The sequence below is a fragment of the Homarus americanus genome, unplaced genomic scaffold, assembly GCF_018991925.1.
Source record: "Homarus americanus isolate GMGI-L3 unplaced genomic scaffold, GMGI_Hamer_2.0 scaffold367, whole genome shotgun sequence".
Classification (NCBI taxonomy): Eukaryota; Metazoa; Arthropoda; class Malacostraca; order Decapoda; family Nephropidae; genus Homarus; species Homarus americanus.
Genome location: NW_024743709.1, coordinates 7,913,410 through 7,934,342, shown reverse-complemented (window position 1 = coordinate 7,934,342; position 20,933 = coordinate 7,913,410). Strand labels below are relative to the sequence as shown.

The following is a 20,933-nucleotide window of genomic DNA, read 5'->3' as shown; positions in this document are numbered from 1 at the left end:
TGAGTGGGTTATATAGGGCCAGAGGGATCCAGTCCGTATTGGAGAGTAAACCCTTCGACTGTCATCATTTTCTTTTCAAGTGATGATGCGCTTTGTGTGTGTGTGTGTGTGTGTGTGTGTGTCAGGAGATAGTGGTTTAGGAGAGGCGTTGTGGTACTACTATCCTATCTATTCTATCCTCTCTTCCTCCTCCTCCTCTTCCTCCTCCTCCTCTTCCTCCTCCTCTTCCTCCTCCTCCTCCTCCCTCTCTTCCCTCCTCCTCCCCCTCTTCCCTCTCTTCCTCCTCCTCCAAAGATAACCAACTCAATAAACATACATAAATCATCCATAAATTGTCTATTGATATAAACACAATCAATTATCATTCTTACTTACAAAAATAAAAAAATACATTTATACATTTTGTCCCCTCATTGATAACTGCTACGTGTGTGTATTACCAGGAGACTCAACACACACACACACACACACGTACACACACACACACACACACACACACACACACACACACACGTGCATCTAAGAACAAGCTGAGATGATGAAGGTTCCCCACGATTTATATTACAGATAAATATTTTTATGGGGTGAATTATCGAGGTATGACTCAATGGTGCATTTCTTATAAGTAGGAGGTTAAAAGTTTATAAGTGTGAGTGGTAGTGTGGTTGTTAAGTATAGCGACGACGGCATCCTAAGTAAAATTGCTTGAGCTGTGAGAAAATAAAAATCAAATTGTTGCTTATTAGTGTTTAGGGTTTTTTTTTTTAAATGTTCTTTTAGGATATTTAATTTCCTGGATGATGATTTGTGACGTTGGTGTTTATCTTTTGGTTTTTCGTGTGGTGTTTTAGTGTTTATTTTTCGTGTGTTTTTTTTGTTTTATTGTTGTTTATTTTGGTTTTAGTGTTTGTTGTGGTTTTTTTACTTTTGTTGTTATTCATTTATTTGTTTATTTATTTTTTGTTTTTGTTTTTTAAGATAAATTTTAAAACATTGGCTGTGTTGGGTGATGATTTTAGCCATGTTTGTTTGTTTGTTTACACCAAGTGGTAGATGACGCCAACTTAACCTAACCAACAAAAACAAACCTAAGCCAAGCCAAGCCAAATTAAACCCAGCCTAACTAATCCTAACCAAATTTAAACCTAACCTAATCTAACTAACCTAGCCAAATTAACCTAATCTAACTACCCAACATAACCAAATCTAAGGCAAGCCAACCTAACTATTGACCCTAACCAGCCTAATCTAAGTCAAGCCAACCTAACTAACCCTTATCTAACTAACCTAACCTAACCAAATTGAACGTAAGCCAACCTACTGTAACTTTAAATAGGTTTGGTTAAATGACTTGGGTTAGATTAGGTTGCCTTAGGTTAGGTTAAGCCTCTGCACTCTGCCTTCACCAGAAATAAATTCCTACCTTCCTGATGTTGTGTTTACCTGTGTTTTACTGATGACCGAAAACACTCGCTAAAGGCATAAACCGCTTACTAAATACCGAAAACGTTCACTAAAGGCATAAGCCGTTTACTAAATACCGAAAATACTCACTAAAGACAAACTGCTTACTAAAGATCGAAAACATTCACTAAATACCGAAAACATCTTAAATATTATATACATCAATAAAATCTCCCCAATCATCCCCAACCTCTCCCCAACCTCTCCACAATCATCCCCAACCTCTCCCCAATCATCCCCAACCTCTCCCCAATCATCCCCAACCCCTCCCCCAATCATCCCCAACCTCTCCCCAATCATCAACCTCTCCCAATCATCCCCAGCCTCTCCCCAATCATCTAACCTACTCCCCAATCATCCCCAACCTCTCCCAGTCCTCCCCAACCTCTCCCCAATCATCCCCAACCTCTCCCAATCGTCTAACCTCTCCCAATCATCCCATTACCTCCCTGCACCTCCCAATCATTTTTAAGAATAGTGCAATAATTAATGAACGATTGTGGTGGCTAATAATTGATGAACGATTGATTAGTGATAATTATAGACGGTGGTAATGGTGGTAGACGATGGTGTCAGTGATGGTGGTAGATGATTGTGGTGGTAATGGTGGTAGATGATTGTGGTGGTAATGGTGGTAGACGATTGTGGTGGTAATGGTGGTAGACGATTGTGGTGGTAATGGTGGTAGACGATTGTGGTGGTAATGGTGGTAGACGATTGTGGTGGTAATGGTGGTAGACGATGGTGTCAGTGATGGTGGTAGATGATTGTGGTGGTAATGGTGGTAGACGATGGTGTCAGTGATGGTGGTAGACTATGATAAGTGTGGATGGTGATATTGGTAGGTAGTAGTGATACAATAGTTAGTGTGTGTGTGTGTGTGTGTGTGTGTGTGTGTGTGTGTGTGTGTGTGCACCAGCCCACACCACCACGGCTCTTCATATGTGGACTCAGTGACCCAGATATGAGGGTTCGAATCCTGGTCACCACTTGTGCATATTCAATGATGTGTGAATATATGGTAGACACACACACACGCACACACACACACACACACACACACACACACACATACATACATGGCCGGCTCAAGGACCACCTAGGCGTGAATTTGTTTAAGGTGTAGAAGCCGTCACCAACAACACAACCACACCTTGAGTCAACGAGCTGCATGACCCAGTGTAAAGGGAAGAATCCAAAAAGATCGGACAACTAGCCAACTGCACTGGCTAACCATTACCCTGGAACACGATCAGCAACTTGATTAAACATCCAGGTCTCTAATTACTGTAAATGGAATAAAAAAACTTGCCCATAGTTTCACCCTGCCCGGGGATCGAACTCGGATCTACTGTCTTGCGAGGATAGTATACCCCACAGGTTGCCACATTTATACACACCCACACCCCCCGCACACACCCACACACCCCCCGCACACACCCACACACACACGGACAGTCATTCATCACCACTTAAATGTCTCTATGTCTCACGTCTGTCTCACGTCTGTCTCACGTCCATGTCTTGTTGATCATCTTACGTCTTATCACCATCTCCTCTCATCCCTGACCTCCTCCTGTCTTTCTGCTGTTATTGCTCACCTGACCTACTTTCCTTTATGTGTCCTCTCCTACGGCCTCTTATCTCTATCCTTGACTTGCTTCTCCATGTGTCCTCCCGGGTATGTGTCCTTTTACATATTAAATGTTTTCTTATGTGTCGTGGGTATTTTTCTACCTACATTTTAAGAGTTTCTTCATGTTTCCCCGTAGGCATGTGTCCTCCTGGGCATGTGACCTTCCTGATATGTGTACTCTCGGTTATGTATCCTCCCGAGTATGTGTTCTCCACACCGTATCGCTTGGAAGAGCACCACGCGAGGTGTCAATACTTTCTAATTAGTCTGACTACATACCGTGGCAGACGAGCGCCAGCGCCGGGAAGACGCTGCCGCTGTCCCTCCCGCAGTAGATGTAGCCCCCCACACGTGCAACAGCTGTGGATGACCCTGCCGGTCCCGTATCGGCCTCTCGAGTCACCTCAGAGCTCACCAATGAAGGTGACATCCTTAATAACTCATATCATTGTATCATAGTTGGACGATCGTCATACTTGATTCCCAGTGACAGTACAGTGAAGTAGTAGTAGTAGTGTCGCCCTAGGTATGTTTCCTCTTGGGTATGTGTCCTTCCTGGTATGTGTCCTCCAAGGTATGTTTCCTCTTAGGTATGTGTCATCCCTGGTATGTGTCCTCTCGGGTATGTTTCCTACCGGATATGTGTCCTTCCTAGTATGTGCCCTTCCTAGTATGTGTCCTCCCAGGCATGTATCCTCCCGGTTTGTGTCCTGGTATGTCTCCTTCCTCGTATGTGTCCTCCTGGGTATACTTCCTTCCCGGGTATGTGTTCTCCCAGATGTGTCCTGGGCATGTGTCCTCCCAGATATATGTCCTCTCTGGTATGTGTCCTCGCAGATATGTGTCCTCTCAGGTATGTGTCTTCCCGGGTATGTGTCCTCCATCATATTAAGAATTTATCCATGTATCGTCCCGAGTATGTGTCCTCCCTGGTAGGTTTCCTCATGGGTATGTGTCCTGCTACACATTAAAGAATATCTCCATGTGTCCTCCTGCATAGTGAAGGTTCGCCATCTTGTTTAATGAGGAAGTTCCGGATGTATTCTCTCTCTCTCTCTCTCTCTCTCTCTCTCTCTCTCTCTCTCTCTCTCTCTCTCTCTCTCTTCTTCCTGTTTCCTTGTTTATTTGTGTCTCAGGAGCTATGTGTTGATGGTGTTGTAGGAGGGAGGAGGTGTAAGAGGGGAGGTGTTGGAGGAGGAGGTGTTCGAGGAGGAGGTGTTCGAGGAGGAGGTGTTGGAGGAGGTGGTGTTGGAGGGCAGATGTTGGAGGAGGAGTTGTAGGAGAGGGAGATGTTGACGGGAGAGGTGTAGGAAGGAGATGTACACTGGGTGGAAGTGTAGGAAGGAGATGTACACTGGGAAGGAAGGAGATGTACACTGGGTGGAGGTGTAGGAAGGAGATGTACACTGGGTGGAGGAGTGTAGAAAGAATGTACACCGGGTGGAGACAGGAATGTACTGGGTGGGGAACTGCAGGAAGGAGAGGGTCTTCACTGGGTGGGGAGGCAGGAGAGGGAGATGTTGACGGGAGAGGTGTAGGAAGGAGATGTACACTGGGTGGAAGTGTAGGAAGGAGATGTACACTGGGTGGAGGTGTAGGAAGGAGATGTACACTGGGTGGAGGTGTAGGAAGGAGATGTACACTGGGTGGAGGTGTAGGAAGGAGATGTACACTGGGTGGAGGTGTAGGAAAGGGGATGTACACTGGGTGGAGGTGTAGGAAAGGGGATGTACACTGGGTGGAGGTGTAGGAAGAAGTACACTAGGTGGAGGTTTGGGGAGGTGAAGGAGGGAGACACACTGGGTGGGAGAGCAGTACAGGTCATGTGCCCGGATCACAACACAAGGTGACCACCACCACACCAATATTTTCTCACTCATCAAGATGGTGGGTGCAGCTACCTTATTATTGCTTATGAAGAACCAGTTAGGTTGTAAATAGTTTTAATAAGTGTCTGTCCGTGATGTGCATACTAATACCCTCATGTGTAAACTTGTTTTTGAAGGCGTGTCTCTCTGTCCACTATCTTACCACCTCTCTCTCTCTCTCTCTCTCTCTCTCTCTCTCTCTCTCTTCTAGTGTTCGTTTGTCTTCCTCAGTGTCCCCGCAGGGCTACAACTTGCTGCCTCCGCTCTTCTTGTTCTTACTTGTTTACACCCACTTAACACATCTCCTCTCTTCCAGTTTTGTTTATTTTATGTATTATTCTATTGATGTACTTGTTGTGTTTGTTTTTATCTTTGTTTTGATGATCTAAGTGATACTATTGAGACGGGGGATAATTTTACCTCTATACAGTATTTTAATGCTTTCTGCCCTGTTTGAATCATCTAAGTGAGACATCTAAGTGAACCATCCAAGTGAACCACCTTTTGAACCCTCTTTGTGATTACGCCTGGTGAACCTACTAAATGAACCTTCAAGTGGGACGTCAATATGAAACAGTTGGGAGGAGTTCACGACGCTGAGTTGACCATGACTTAACCTCCCCTAACCTAACTTAACATAACCAAACCTACACACTACTAAACCTAACTTAGCTTAACCCCAGCAGAGATATGACAAGTACACACCATATACATACTGAAATAGATAACCATTGCTCGTGGTGAATTTTATGAATATTCACTGTATATCAAAATGGTCTTCCTTATGTGGTAATAAAATCAAGTAGCTAGTTGCATCATTGGGTTTAGTGTTCCGTTTTAATACTAAGAGAAGAAGTGACTTTTAAGATATGATTTAAAGGAAGTGAGTGTTGTGTTTCCCGGAATGTTTTGTGGTATAATGATCCACACCTTGATATATTATGATGGTTTGGGGCTGAGAGGAGAGCATAGGGATGGTCTTAGTAGGTCTGTGACTGAGATAAATACTTATGAGGATGGTGTATGGAGTCTATGGCAGAATAAGAACATGGGGAAATTGGTCTTAGGTTTGGGGCTGAGAGGAGAGCATAGGGATGGTCTTAGTAGGTCTGTGACTGAGATAAGAGCATGGGGGTGGTCTTAGTAGGTCTGGGACTGAGAGGAGGTAATGTCTGAGTGGTGCTGGAGGGCTAAAGAATGGTGTATGACAGGTGTACAATGGGTTCTGAGGTGAAGAGCAGTTGTTACACAGGTGCTGGAGTAGGAGGGATGGTTAACAAGGTCATCAACACCTGTCAAACTTATGTAACCCAAGTAACCTGCAGCCAGGGGTCAGGTCCTGTCTATAGTGAGGTGATGAGGAGTGGTATTGAGGTGATGAGGGGTGGTATTGAGGTGATGAGGGGCGGTAGTGAGGTGATGAGGGGTGGTATTGAGGTGATGAGGGGCGGTAGTGAGGTGATGAGGGGCGGTAGTGAGGTGATGAGGGGTGGTATTGAGGTGATGAGGAGTGGTAGTGAGGTGATGAGGAGTGGTAGTGAGGTGATGAGGGGCGGTAGTGAGGTGATGAGGGGCGGTAGTGAGGTGATGAGGGGTGGTAGTGAGGTGATAGAGGGTAGTAGTGTAGTAGTAGAGTGTGGTAGTAGAATAGTAGTAGTAATGTGATAGTAGATTGAGGTGGTAGAGTGTGGTGATACTGTGATGGTAGAATGTGGTGGTAATGTGGTAGTAGTGTGAGGTCGTAGATTGTGGTCGTAGATTGTGGTAGTAGTGTGTGGTGGTAGAGGAGCGTGTTTTTCTGGAAATAAGAAAACTCAATCTTAATTTACGATGACATTTTGAGAGTTAGAGCTGAGAGAGAGAGAGAGAGAGAGAGAGAGAGAGAGAGAGAGAGAGAGAGAGAGAGACGTCAGAAGGTCAGCCAGTACTGGTGTTGACTCATCTTCATCCCAGCCATTCTTCCTTACCCCCCCCAGCCCTGGACCCTCCCATACACCCACCCCCTCCCATACCCCCCACCTCCCATACCCCAGCCCTCATTCTCCCATAAATTCCCCAGCCTCACCCTCCTAATTGTTTCAGGTTTAAATGTTAGTAATTATCTCGTTGGGTCCAAGTGTTGAAGGAGATCACCTGAAGAATCGCCACCCTAGCTTATTTCACAATAAAGATTAACCGCCCTAATGTCAGCCTAACCTAACACTAACCTAACTTAATCTAACACTAACCTAACACAACACTAACCTAACTTAATCTAACACTAACCTAACACAACACTAACCTAACTTAATCTAACACTAACCTAACTTAATCTAACACTAACCTAACCTAACACAACACTAACCTAACCAAACACTAACCTAACTTAATCTAACACTAACCTAATCTAACACTAATCTTTAGGTGAAAAAAACTGGGGTGGCGATTCTTCAGGTGATCCATTTTATGTCACTCTCCTAACACTGAGAGATACTGTCCGTCACTCTCTTAACACTGAGAGATACTGTCCGTCACTCTCTTAACACTGAGAGATACTGTCCGTCACTCTCTTAACACTGAGAGATACTGTCCGTCACCCTTAACTCTGAGAGATACTGTCCGTCACTCTCTTAGCACTGAGAGATACTGTCTGTCACTCTTCAACACTGAGAGATACTGTCCGTCACTCCCTTAACACTGAGAGATACCGTCCGTCACCTTTAACACTGAGAGATACTGTCCGTCAAATTCTCTTAACACTGAGAGATACTCAACCGTCACTCCTTTAACACTGAGAGATACTGTCCGTCACTCTTCTTTAACACTGAGATACTGTCCGTCACTCTTAACACTGAGAGATACTGTCCATCACTTTCTTAACACTGGAGAGAGATACTGTCCATCACTCCCTTTAACACTGAGAGATACTGTCCGTTACTCTTAACACTGAGATACTGTCCGCCTCTTAACACTGAGATAGTCCGTCACTCTCTTAACACTGAGATACTGTCCATCACTCCCTTAACACTGAGAGATACTGTCCGTCACTCTTCTAACACTGAGAGATACTGTCCGTCACTTTAACACTGAGAGATACTGTCCGTCACTTTAACACTGAGAGATACTGTCCGTGACTCCCTTTAACACTGAGAGATTTCCTTAACACTGAGAGATACTGTCCGTCACTTCTTAACACTGAGAGATACTGTCCGTCACCTTTAACACTGAGAGATACCGTCTGTCACTTCTTAACACTGAGAGATACTGTCCGTCACTCTTCTTAACACTGAGATACTGTCCGTCACTTTAGCACTGAGAGATACTGTCCGTCACTCTTCTTAACACTGAGAGATACTGTCCGTCACTCTTCTTAGCACTTACTCCCTTAACACTGAGAGATACTGTCCGTCACTCTCTTAACACTGAGAGATACTGTCCGTCACTCCCTTAACACTGAGAGATACTGTCCGTCACTCTCTTAGCACTGAGAGATACTGTCCGTCACTCTCTTAACACTGAGAGATACTGTCCGTCACTTCCTTAACACTGAGAGATACTGTCCGTCACTCTCTTAACACTGAGAGATACTGTCCGTCACTCTCTTAACACTGAGAGATACTGTCTGTCACTTCCTTAACACTGAGAGATACTGTCCGTCACTCTCTTAACACTGAGAGATACTGTCCGTCACTCTCTTAACACTGAGAGATACTGTCCGTCACTCTCTTAACACTGAGAGATACTGTCCGTCACTCTCTTAACACTGAGAGATACAGTCCGTCACTCTCTTAACACTGAGAGATACTGTCCGTCACTCTCTTAACACTGAGAGATACTGTCCGTCACTCTCTTAACACTGAGAGATACTGTCCGTCACTCTCTTAACACTGAGAGATACTGTCCGTCACTCTCTTAACACTGAGAGATACTGTTCGTCACTCTCTTAACACTGAGAGATACTGTCCGTCACTCTCTTAACACTGAGAGATACTGTCCGTCCAGGTGAGAGAAAAAAAACGGTGTTGGTTCCCCGAAAGGATGTGAGTATGGTGTGTATATTACAGGTTAGGTGCCTCTCTCAGCATAAGTAGGTACCATCACCCCCCCATCTCTCTCAAAGTGCAAGTAGGTACCATCACCCCCCCACCTTCTCTCTCTCTCTCTCTCTCTCACACAGGTACCGGAGGACTTACCTGTCAGGACAAGGAAACCATCTTAGACACCCACAACAGCCTGCGCCAGAAGGTCTCTATGGGCCACGTCCATAACCAGCCTCCAGCACTCAACATGCGGACATTGGTAAGTGTGTGTGTGTGTCTCTCTGTCTCTACCTCGCTGACAGTTAACAGCGTCACCAGTTGGTTTATAGACAGATAAATTAAAGTTTTTGTTATATATTTGATGAATTCGAGTGAAGAGACAGTACTGTACATGTGTCTGTGTGTTAGGTTGGTATCTGTAGAGGCGTTGAAATCCCCTACAGTAATTTTTTTTTTTTTTTTTTAACGTCCACCTATTAAAGACGATGGTTTAAACTATAACCCTTTGTGGACATGCTTTGTGGTTTAATCAATAACCCTTTAAGGACTACGGTTTAAGTTTCAATTCCTTACAATAACCCCTTTAATACACCAGAGTTGATCCTTGAACCCCCTGATCTGACCCTTAAGCCCATAAATTGACCCTTGAATCCCAGAGCTGACCCTTGAACCCATAATTTGAACCTTGAACCACTAAACTGACCCTGGAACCCTTGAGCTGGCCCATGAACATTATGTAAGGGTCAATTTGAAAGTTCAGAGTTGACATGACGCAAATTTTTAAACCCAAGAGAGAGAGAGAGAGAGAGAGAGAGAGAGAGAGAGTAAAACCTGCATTTCCTTAGTCTCATTCACATATGGCACAAGTGTTAGGTATATTGCTCGTTAAGTGTCTCATGGGGAAGAAACACTTGGTATATTGCTCGTTAAGTGTCTCATGGGGAAGAAACACTTGGTATATTGCTCGTTAAGTGTCTCACGGGGAAGAAACACTTGGTATATTGCTCTTAAAGTGTCTCACGGGGAAGAAACACTTGGTATATTGCTCGTTAAGTGTCTCACGGGGAAGAAACACTTGGTATATTGCTCTTAAAGTGTCTCACGGGGAAGAAACACTTGGTATATTGCTCGTTAAGTGTCTCACGGGGAAGAAACACTTAGTATAACGCCACACTGAGTTAAGTGCCCCCACGTGCCCACCTCAGTACTTCACCTTCCCAAACCTTAGTATAATTCAGCTCACTCCCTCAATGTGTCTTTTTTTATCATCAACTTTTCTACTATTTACTCCAGGATATACCTCGGGAGGCATCTCAACCACGCTATCACAACAAATACTAACCCGGGAACGATAACAATGGATTCCCAGCCATGTGAGTTAGTGTAGTATGGGCGGGAGTGGTGTGACGAGCGCAATGAGTTAGTGCCTTCTGCAGCTGACACCCCCTCGCAGTTTCAGGGGTAGAACGCGCCTCGACTAACGAGATTTCCATGTTTAATGTTCCAGTTTAATGTTAACAGCGTCTGCCAGTTAGATACCATCCCTAAAGGAATCACCGCTCGTGCTGTACATGTCCAGCGAACAGGCGGGGATTGTCCAGACCTGGTTGTGATGGCGGTGGCGGTGATGGCGGTGGCTGCGGCGGCGGCTGCGGTGGCGGCGGCTGCGGTGGCGGCGGCTGCGGCGGCTGTAGCGGCGGCGGCTGCGGCGGCTGTAGCGGCGGCGGCGGCGGCTGCGGCGGTGGTAGCGGCAGTCTAACACACACACACACATGCTTATCAATGATGTCTTAAGAGAAACCTCTGCTCGCTGGAAATATGTCGACGACTCCCCCATTGGGATCAGTGTCAACAACTCGGCTCCCGACTACACCGCCCTCCAGGATTTATTGAAGTCTCCAAAATTGGGCCACCAGCAACCACGTAACCATCAACCATACCAAGACCATGATTATGCAAATCAACCTCTCCTCCGACGTTGTACCACCTCCCTCCATTACTTTGGACCCCAACACACTCCAGGTTGTGGACTCCACTAAGCTCCTCGGCGTCAATATAGATAAAAAACTATATTGGAAACCACACGTCAGTACAGTTGTCAAATCCTCCAGTTTTCGTCACCACCTCCTCCGCCGACTCAAGTCCCTCGGAGTTCCTGCGCCCGAGCTCCTCAGTGTTTACTCAATATTCATACTTCCCAAGCTCAACTATGCCTCTCCTGCCTGGTCTTCCTCCCTAAATGCCACACAACGTAAACACCTAGAAGAAGAGCAGAAGAGGACATGCAAGATTATTCTCTCCCCCTCCTACTCAACATATTAAGAATCGTTCAACACATTGACCATCTCGGCTCTCTCTGATCACCACGACCCCATCTGCAAATTTGGTGAGAAGCTTCTGCACCATCCTCGACACCGACTCCTGCTTTCACCCGAGATCCCTCGTCCGCAAATTGCTGTTTGACGCCACAACCGCATCCAGCCCATACGAGCACGTACTGATAGCTATAAGAACAGCCCAGTCCCAACCATTGTAAAAGTTATCAACAACTCGTAATCAACCAGTGTGTTCCCTCCCATCCATTCTTACCTTTTTGCGCTGTTACTATGTTGAAATATCTCTCTGTAGTATAACCTTCTCCCCACCTAGTTATTATATATCATATTTGTATTACTTATGTTACTTGTATATAATTTGTAAATCAAGAAACCCATTCCCCAATTATGCAACTGTATATTTTCAGCCTTGCGGCTGCCATGCTCTTTCAATAAACCGTAAATTATTATTATTATCACACACACACAACTGTCATGTCAGGAGTCAGGCGGGGTGACAAGAGACAAGAGCAATAATAAACACAATAGATAATAAATAACAAGTGATAAGCGACTTGTGATTAGCAATAATTGACCACTGATGAATGACTAGTTCTCAACCCCCTTAAGTAATACAAGTCATTAGCGTGGGCCGCCTTAGTTGATGGTCACCCCGGAGAACCAGTCATCAGTCGTGGCCAGTCAGGGAGGAGGTAACTGGCCGCCAGCATTATGGTCCAGTTAGTTTCCCCGTTAAAGGTGAATGTGAGCCTTACGTGAGTGTGGAGGGTTGGCTCCTTCTTGCCCCCAGCTGTTTTTGACGAAGCGTGACCCCTCATTAATGGTATTTGTGAGTGATGACTCGCTCACCTGCCTCACCTCTCCTCACTTCCCACCTCTGTGTTATGGCGAGGACACATGTATCATGACGAGAGGACACCTGTATCATGACGAGGACACCTGTATCATGACGAGGACACCTGTATCATGACGAGGACACCTGTATCATGGCGAGGACACCTGTATCATGGCGAGGACACCTTCATCATGGCGAGGACACCTTCATCATGGCGAGGACACCTGTATCATGACGAGGACACCTGTATCATGACGAGGACACCTGTCTCTTGGTGAGGACACCTGTATCATGGCGAGGACACATGTCTTTCATCCCTTTCTGCTGCTGATCTACTGCTGCCACTGCTGTTATATCCACTGCGCGTGCTCTGGCCATGCTGCTGCTATGCTGCTCCTCCTCCGTCGGTTAGTTCAGATCTTCACCCTTCTCAACCTACGGTGTGTACCAGTGTGTAGTGTACCAGGGCGACCTGTGGTGTAATGGTCAGCATCCTCGCCTCGCAAGCGAGCGGACCCGATTTCGATCCCCGTGCAGGGTGTAACTACGGTCAAGTTTCTTTACGCCATTTGCCTCTGTCTACCCAGCAGTAATTGGGAACCTGGATGTTATTCGATTTGCGGATCGTATTCCGGGGTAATGGTTAGCCAGTGGAGTTGTCCGGTCTTTCGGACTATTCTTTGACACTGGGTCATGCAGCTCGTTAACTTAGGGTGTGGTTGTTGTGTTGGCGACAGCTTCTACACCTTAAACAAATTCACGCCGAGGTGGTCCTTGGGCAGGCCGTCCTTGATTCCGAGGGGCTTCGATTATTATTAGTGTACCAGGCTGCAGTGTATCAGGCTGCACTGTACCAGGGTGTAGTGTACCAGTGTGTAATAAACCAGTGTGTAGTGTACCGGGGTGTAGTGTTGGCTGGTGAGACACACACTTAGTATTCTGGCAGTGTGTTCCTCTCTTAGGCACACAACACTAACATGATTTTTTACCTTTGAAGGCAGACCTGTACGAGGACTTGCCCGTGTACTGCACAGGGAAGACTACACCGTGTATTCACTATATAAACATGATGATTTATAAGCTTTGTTTACTTTTGTGTTTAATGATAAAATATGAGGAAATGCTTATAGTGTTGAATTTTCTATCGTATTTAAATATCCTTGTTTGGTTTGTGAAGTATTTTTTTTTATTGGTGGATGTTGCGCTAAGGATTTCTTAAATGTAAAAGAAACATCACAGATAGTTTGTATTATCTGTATATTGGCATATAACCTTGTTTGAACTGTAAGTAAGTGGGGTCAGGATACTGGTTCTTAGTGTGAGGTCCACTTGACACACACATACACATACACGAGGAGACAACATAATGATCAGCTCTACTGAACCATTAATCAGTATGAAGCCTCTTGTCACAGTGCTGAGTGCAAGTACTGTATTGAATGCACTTTTTGTGTGTGTGTGTGTGAGAGGGGGGGAGTCTTTGTGTGTATATATCAATATGTATGTGTGTGTCTGTCTTTGTGGATATATAAATATGTATGTATGTATACGTGTGAGTGTAAGAATACCAAGTTAAAACACTATACCTCACACAGCGTCGTCAGCACACCTGGGAGGTATTATAGCTGGTGATATGTACAGTACACATCCCCGAAGACAACATTATCCCAGGCAACACGGGGAGGAGCGGTGAGACGTGAAGACAGCTCCTAGACGTCAGGGTGAGGTTATTTATATTGATGCAATGGAATGTAGAAGTGACTTAGGTGAGGTCACCAGTAAAGACTACCTTCATCACCACCACCACCATAACCACTACCTTCATCACCACCACCACCATAACCACTACCTTCATCACCACCACCACCATAACCACTACCTTCATCACCACCACCACCATAACCACTACCTTCATCACCACCATAACCACTACCTTCATCACCACCACTACCATAACCACTACCTTCATCACCACTACTGCATCACCACCACCACGCCCTTTTCACCTTCACATCACCACCACTACCTTCATCACCACCACCACCATAACCACTACCATCACCACTTACCACCAACCACTACCTTCACCACCACCATCACCACCATAACCACTACCATCACCACCATAACCACTACCATCACCACCATAACCACTACCATCACCACCACCACAACCACTATCATCACCCCCACCACCATCACCTCCACTACCATCACCACTACCATCACCACCACCATAACCACTACCATCATCACCTCCACCACCATCACCCCACTCACATCACCTCCACCACCATCACCTCCACCACCATCACCTCCATCATCTCCGCCACCACCATCACCACCACCAATCATCACCACCATCACCTCACCACCACTCCACCACCATCACCTCCATCACCGCCACCACCATCACCTCCACCACCACATCACCTCCATCATCTCCGCCACCACCATCACCTCCACCATCACCCCATCATCTGCCACCACCATCATCCACCACCACCTCCACCATCTCCGCCACGTCATTCGCCTTCTAATAAACTTTCATAGTAATGTTATAGATCAGGTGAACATGTTGTTGTGATTATGGTTGTTGTTCTGGTGGTGGTGGTGGTTGTTGTCCTGGTGGTGGTAGTGGTTGTTGTTCTGGTATGTTGTTGTTGTGGTGGTGGTAGTGGTTGTTGTCCTGGTATGTTGTTGTGGTGGTGGTTGTTGTCCTGGTATGTCCTGGTATGTTGTTGTGGTGGTGGTTGTTGTCCTGGTATGTTGTTGTGGTGGTGGTTGTTGTCCTGGTATGTTGTTGTGGTGGTGGTTGTTGTCCTGGTATGTTGTTGTTCTGGTGGTGTGGTGTAGTGGTTGTTGTCCTGTATGTTGTTGTTCTGGTGGTGGTTGTTCCTATGTTGTTGTTCTGGTGGTGGTAGTGGTTGTTGTTCTGATATGCTGTGGTGGTGGTGGTGGTTGTTGTTCTGGTATGTTGTTGTTCTGGTGGTGTGTGGTTGTTGTCTGGTATGTTGTTGTTCTGGTGGTGGTAGGGTTGTTGTCCTGGTATGTTGTTGTTCTAGTGGTGGTAGTGGTTGTTGTTCTGATATGCTGTGGTGGTGGTGGTGGTTGTTGTTCTGGTATGTTGTTGTGGTGGTGGTGGTGGTAGTGGTTGTTGTCCTGGTATGTTGTTGTTCTGGTGGTGGTAGTGGTTGTTGTTCAGGTATGTTGTTGTCGTGGTGGTGGTTGTTGTTCTGGTATGTTGTTGTGGTGGTGGTGGTGGTGGTAGTGGTTGTTGTTCTGGTATGTTGTGGTGGTGGTGGTGGTAGTGGTTGTTGTTCTGGTATGTTGTTGTTCTGGTGGTGGTAGTGGTTGTTGTTCTGGTATGTTGTGGTGGTGGTGGTGGTGGTGGTTGTTGTTCTGGTATGTTGTTGTTGTGGTGGTGGTAGTGGTTGTTGTCCTGGTATGCTGTGGTGGTGGTGGTGGTGGTTGTTGTTGTTCTGGTATGTTGTGGTTGTGGTGGTTAGGGCGGTGTGTCGTGGCCGGCTATATACATGACCTTACTGTATTACACATGAGCGGTCAACTGTACGCCTACTTATACATGCTGGCCACGCGCCCGTCCCCTCACCCCGGCCACACGAAGATCACTATCTATTTATAGCCAATATTGATATAAAGTCTATTGTATTGTCACTACGATAACTTATACAGTCTCATAAAGTAGCGGCCGGTGTGTTGCGTCAGTGTAAATATGGAGGAGGGGTGAGGGTGCCAGCAGCCTCCCTCACTTCACAGCCTTGATAGGGTGGAGAGCCGCGCCCCTGAAGGCTCCTGCGTTAAAAAAAAAAATGCAACTGGAGGTATAAGACCGTGTGTCCCTGATGCACTTAATCAAGAGTAGGTAAATGAGCTTCACAATAGCGTAGATCTTGAGCCAGGACTCTTAACGGTGTGCCTTGCTTCTCTCTCTCCATAGTCAAAGTAATGAGATTTAATTTATGAACCTATGATACTGCACACTACCACTCCCTGCACTCCCCCCCCCCTCCCTTTGACCGCCACCACCACCACCTGCACCTCCCCTACCTGCCTCACCACCACCACCACCACCACACCCCACAAACCTCACCACCACCACCACCACTCCAACACCCCTCACCTACCCTTCACCACCATTACTCCAACACCCGCCCACTGCCCCTCCCACCACCACCCACTCACCCCCACCTACCCTTCACCACCATTACTCCCACAACACCGCCCCACTTGCCCCTCACCACCACCACCACCACTCCTTTACCTACCCTTCACCACCATTACTCCCAGCACCCGCCCCTTGCCCCTCACCACCACCACCACTCCCCTACCCCACCTCCCCCCACCCCCTCACCCACCACCACCACTCCCTAGACCTCCCCCACTTGCCCCTCCCACCACCACCACTCCCAACACCCACCCCACTGCCCCTCCCACCACCACCACTCCAGCACCCCCACCCCACCCCTCCCACCACCACCACTCCAGCACCCCCCCTTGCCCCTCTACCACTCCCCACCTCCCCTACCCCTCACCCACCACTCCCTGCCTCGCCCCCATTTGCCCCTCCCTGCACCTCACTCACTCAGTAAGTCATTTATATTCCTGAACCAAATGAGATAAAATGTTCCCGCGGCTATGAATCAAAGTTGTCAGTTTAATCACAAGTTTTTACAAAAATCACCCACGTAAATTGTTAAGATAATGAGAGCCCACCCAAGTCATGGCCAAGCTCAATTATTCGGAACGAGGAGAACACTTAATGTCAGCTCCATGTATCGAGGAGTCGTCTCTTATAGGCTGGGCTACAGGTATATGTTTGTTATTGCATACAGGTGAGGTCCCCCCCCGTCTCTGTCCCCTTCATATTGTAAACAGAGTGTGTTGTCGTGTTCAGGAGATGATTATAATCCTTCACATCCTCTAACCTGTCTCCTCACACCAATCCCTCATACTGCCTTACATCCTCTCCCTGCTTACCACGAGCACTTTATACTCCCCCACACCACCACCTTATACTCCCTGACACCTCCTCCGTGCCTGACACCACGTTTATCACCACATGTCGAACACTTACACCAGAGGGGTTGTTATCGAGTCATGGTTTTCTACAACTTACAACATTCTATAGTCAGTGTCCCATTGTGTTTCTTAATGGTGCAGGATAAAGGGGTTGTATTAAGCTTTACGTAAGTTGTTTAATGGTGCAAGATAAAGGGGTTATGTTTAGCTTCAATAATTTGTTTAATGGTGCAGGATGTGATTGTTGTCTTTAAAGGTGTTGTGGTGGACCATTAGGATAGCCAATGTTTCTGTCACCAACACACACACACAGTACAACTTTTTGAATACTAAAATCTGAAGTAATATCAACATTATTTTTTAATTTGTAAATCAACCAACCAACCAGCCAGTCAGTCAGTCAGTCTATGAAACACCCCATCAGATAGCCTATCCCCTCAGTCAATGACAGAATAAAACAGTAGATTAGACATTCAAGTAACAGTCAGTCAAACAGAGGAACAGTAGGTTAAGTGGTGAAGGATAGGGAGAAGGAGATTGAGAGGGGGTAGAGGGGGGAGACGGACCCAGTCAAAATACCTCTCGGATAAAAAGAAGAAAAAAATATAGAGATTAATATTTACAAAACAAATATACGTGGTGGAGTTGAGGTCGGTGAAAATGCGAAAGTCACTGGTATGACCTTGGTGGAGGGGTCAGAGGTCACGGTCAGGAGGAGACGTCATTTTAGGGATGGTTGGTGAATTAATTTTGAAGGTGTGTTGACATTATGTTGGTGCTACATTTTCTTCTGAGTAAATAAGGGGGGTGACTCGTTACTTTGAGGACCACAGTTTGGTACCTTAACCTTACCTAATCTAACCTAGCTTAACCTAACCTAGCTTAACCTAACCTTACCTTATCTAATCTAGCTTAACCTAAACTAGTTTAACCTAACCTAACCAAACCTTATCTAATCTAGCCTAACTTAAACTAGCTTAACCTAACCTAACCTTATATAACCTAATCTAGCCTAACCTTATCTAATCAAAGCTAATCTAACCTGACTTAACCTAACCTAACCTTATCTTATCTTACCTAACCTAACTTAACTCATCTTACCGAACCTAACCTAAGCTAACCTAATTTAAACTAATCTAGCCAAACCTAACCTGACCTAAACTAATCTAACCTAACCTTCTCAGCACCTCTGCCAACACTACCACACTCCACCTTCCCTCCACCTCTACCAACACTATCACACTCCACCTCCCCTCCACCTCTGCCAACACTACCACACTCCACCTACCCTCCACCTCTGCCAACACTACCACACTCCACCTTCCCTCCACCTCTACCAACACTTACCTTAACCCTCTTCCTCTCGGTGTGTGGGCGGGATCTGGTGTAGACATAGGGCGGCAGGTGTATGGGCGGCGGTTGTAGTGTTTGGTGTTGTGTGGTGTGGTATGTGGTGTGGTGTGGTGTGGTGTGGTGGCAGCCAACACATTACACAATATAAATAGTGTGTCAAAAGCGAGATCCCGAGTGACGGCTTGTTGATGAGGCTGAGGGACCAGGGGGAGGGACCTGGGGGAGGGACCAGGGGGAAGGACTAGGAGGGACCACAGTTGTGTTCTCCACCTCTCCACCACCACCACTCACTCCACCACCATGTAATCCACCTCTCCACCACCACGTACTCCATCTCTCCACCACTGTCGTGTACTCCACCTCTCCACCACTGTCGTGTACTCCACCACCACCGTCAGGGAGTGAGGCAGAAGTTTATGTCAGGTGGTGATGGCGGTGTAGTGCTTGTCGCTTATCACCAGCCAGGGTGTAAACATGGCCACTCACCCAGACACATTACCTCCACAGTCTTCAACTTAAACCATTATCTTACCACGGCCGTACACCATTAACCATAAGGGCGGCCAACCTTCATAATTGATAAGAGTTTTCGTCCCTTAGGTGGGTGTCAGAATCTAGTATGGAGGTTCCCGAGGTCTAAATTTGGGCGTGAGGATACTGAAGGTGGGCCATCAGCTGCCACAGTGGGTGGGTGTGGTGGTTCTTCAAGGGCCGTGTTTATCACCTGTTGAGATAACTTTACTGTCTCGAAGGGTGTTTGGTGAGGGTGTCTCATCTATTATAAGGAGGTGCACGTGTTGTGGCTGTGGTTAGGTTAGGTTAGGTTAGGTTAGGTTAGGTTAGGACAAGTGATTCGTCAGCATAATTCGCCAGCGTGAGTGTTGTTAGGAGCGATAAAAATGTATGATTGTTATTGTTTCTTTTTCATAAAGATTGAAAGGCAAAGTTTTTTTTTTCCAGGCGTATAATGACAGTGGTGTAGTTTGGTGTTCACAGGTGTGTTAAGATGGTGTTTTGGTGCTGACAGGTGTGTTAAGATGGTGTTTTGGTGCTGACAGGTGTGTTCAGACTGAGTTTTGATAGCGCCAGGTTTGTTATACGGGATATTTACAGATGTGTTAAAACAGTGTTGTATTTGCAGGTGTGGGATGAAGAACTAGCCACAGTAGCCCAGCGGTGGGCAGATCAGTGCATGCCAGGCCACGACCGAGCCAGGAATGTGGGTAAGTTATTATTATTATTATTATTATTATTATTATTATTATTATTATAATTATTATTATTATTATTATTTAGTATTATTAATGGCTAGTATTATTAATATTATTATTATTATTATTATTATTATTATTATTATTATTATTATTATTATAATTATAAATCTCTCTCCTCTCTCTCTCTCTCTCTCTCTCTCTCTCTCTCTCTCTCTCTCTCTCTCTCTCTCTCTCTCTCTCTGAATTTGAAAGTAGACTGCAGAAGAATAAAGATAATTTCATATACAGGTAATTATATGCATATACAAATAATAATAAACACATTTAAAGGTAAAACACACACACACCTACACAAATAAATAATCACATACAATTAAATAAACACAGAAATAAACAAAACACACAAAATAAGCGGCACGTGTAGAGAGTAAACAAAACAAATAAACAAAAGACAGACAGGTAAACACAGTATTTACTCAGACAATTACAGGGTGTGTGTTAGCCTGGCAGGCGTGACCAGAGATACAATTTCTTGCTGGGATGAACCACGCTAAGTGTTCCTCGTGACTAATGGCTCTCGACTGTCATATGATTCAAAACTAGTTTTTTCCTCCGTGTGTGTGTGCCAGGTACACCTTACTAAGAGTACTATGGTTGGCATGACACAGCACATTCTACACCAGTGCGCCACTGTTCTTATTGCCCCCACTGTATACCCCTGGCCGAATGCTGTTGTGGCGGGCCGAGAGTGCTGGCCTGGTCAGCAGAGTGCTGTTGGCCTGGCCGAGTGCTGTTGTCCGAGCCAGGTGTTGTTGTCTGGACCAAGTGCTGTTGTGTGGGCCGAGTGCTGTTGGCCGGGTGGAGTGATGTTGGCCTGGCCGTATGCTGTTGTGTGGGCCGAGTGCTGTTGTCCGTGCCAGGTGCTGTTGTGTGGGCCGAGTGCTGTTGGCCGGGTGGAGTGATGTTGGCCTGGCCGTATGCTGTTGTGTGGGCCGAGTGCTGTTGGCCTGGCCGAGTACTCAACCAGGCCCAGTTTTCTCTGAGACAGAGCGGTCCAGCCCCTTAAAGTGAGTGGAGCAGTTACTTGAGCCATGACTGTCGGTAAACTGACCCATGAGTGGCAGCTTGACCTCTGACCCGATTCAATGTTGACCTGACTCTCGAC

At 46.2% G+C, this 20,933-nt stretch overlaps 1 protein-coding gene across 1 annotated transcript in view; it reads left to right on the top strand.

The window, feature by feature from the left end:
- LOC121877277 (venom allergen 5.01-like) overlaps window positions 1–20,933 on the top strand; it is a 115,526-nt gene that overhangs the window by 76,253 nt on the left and 18,340 nt on the right. Inside the window, exons 4-5 of the mRNA XM_042382955.1 lie at window positions 9,125–9,246; window positions 19,696–19,777. Of these exons, the coding sequence (XP_042238889.1) occupies window positions 9,125–9,246; window positions 19,696–19,777 (204 nt within the window). The remainder of the gene's footprint in view (window positions 1–9,124; window positions 9,247–19,695; window positions 19,778–20,933) is intronic.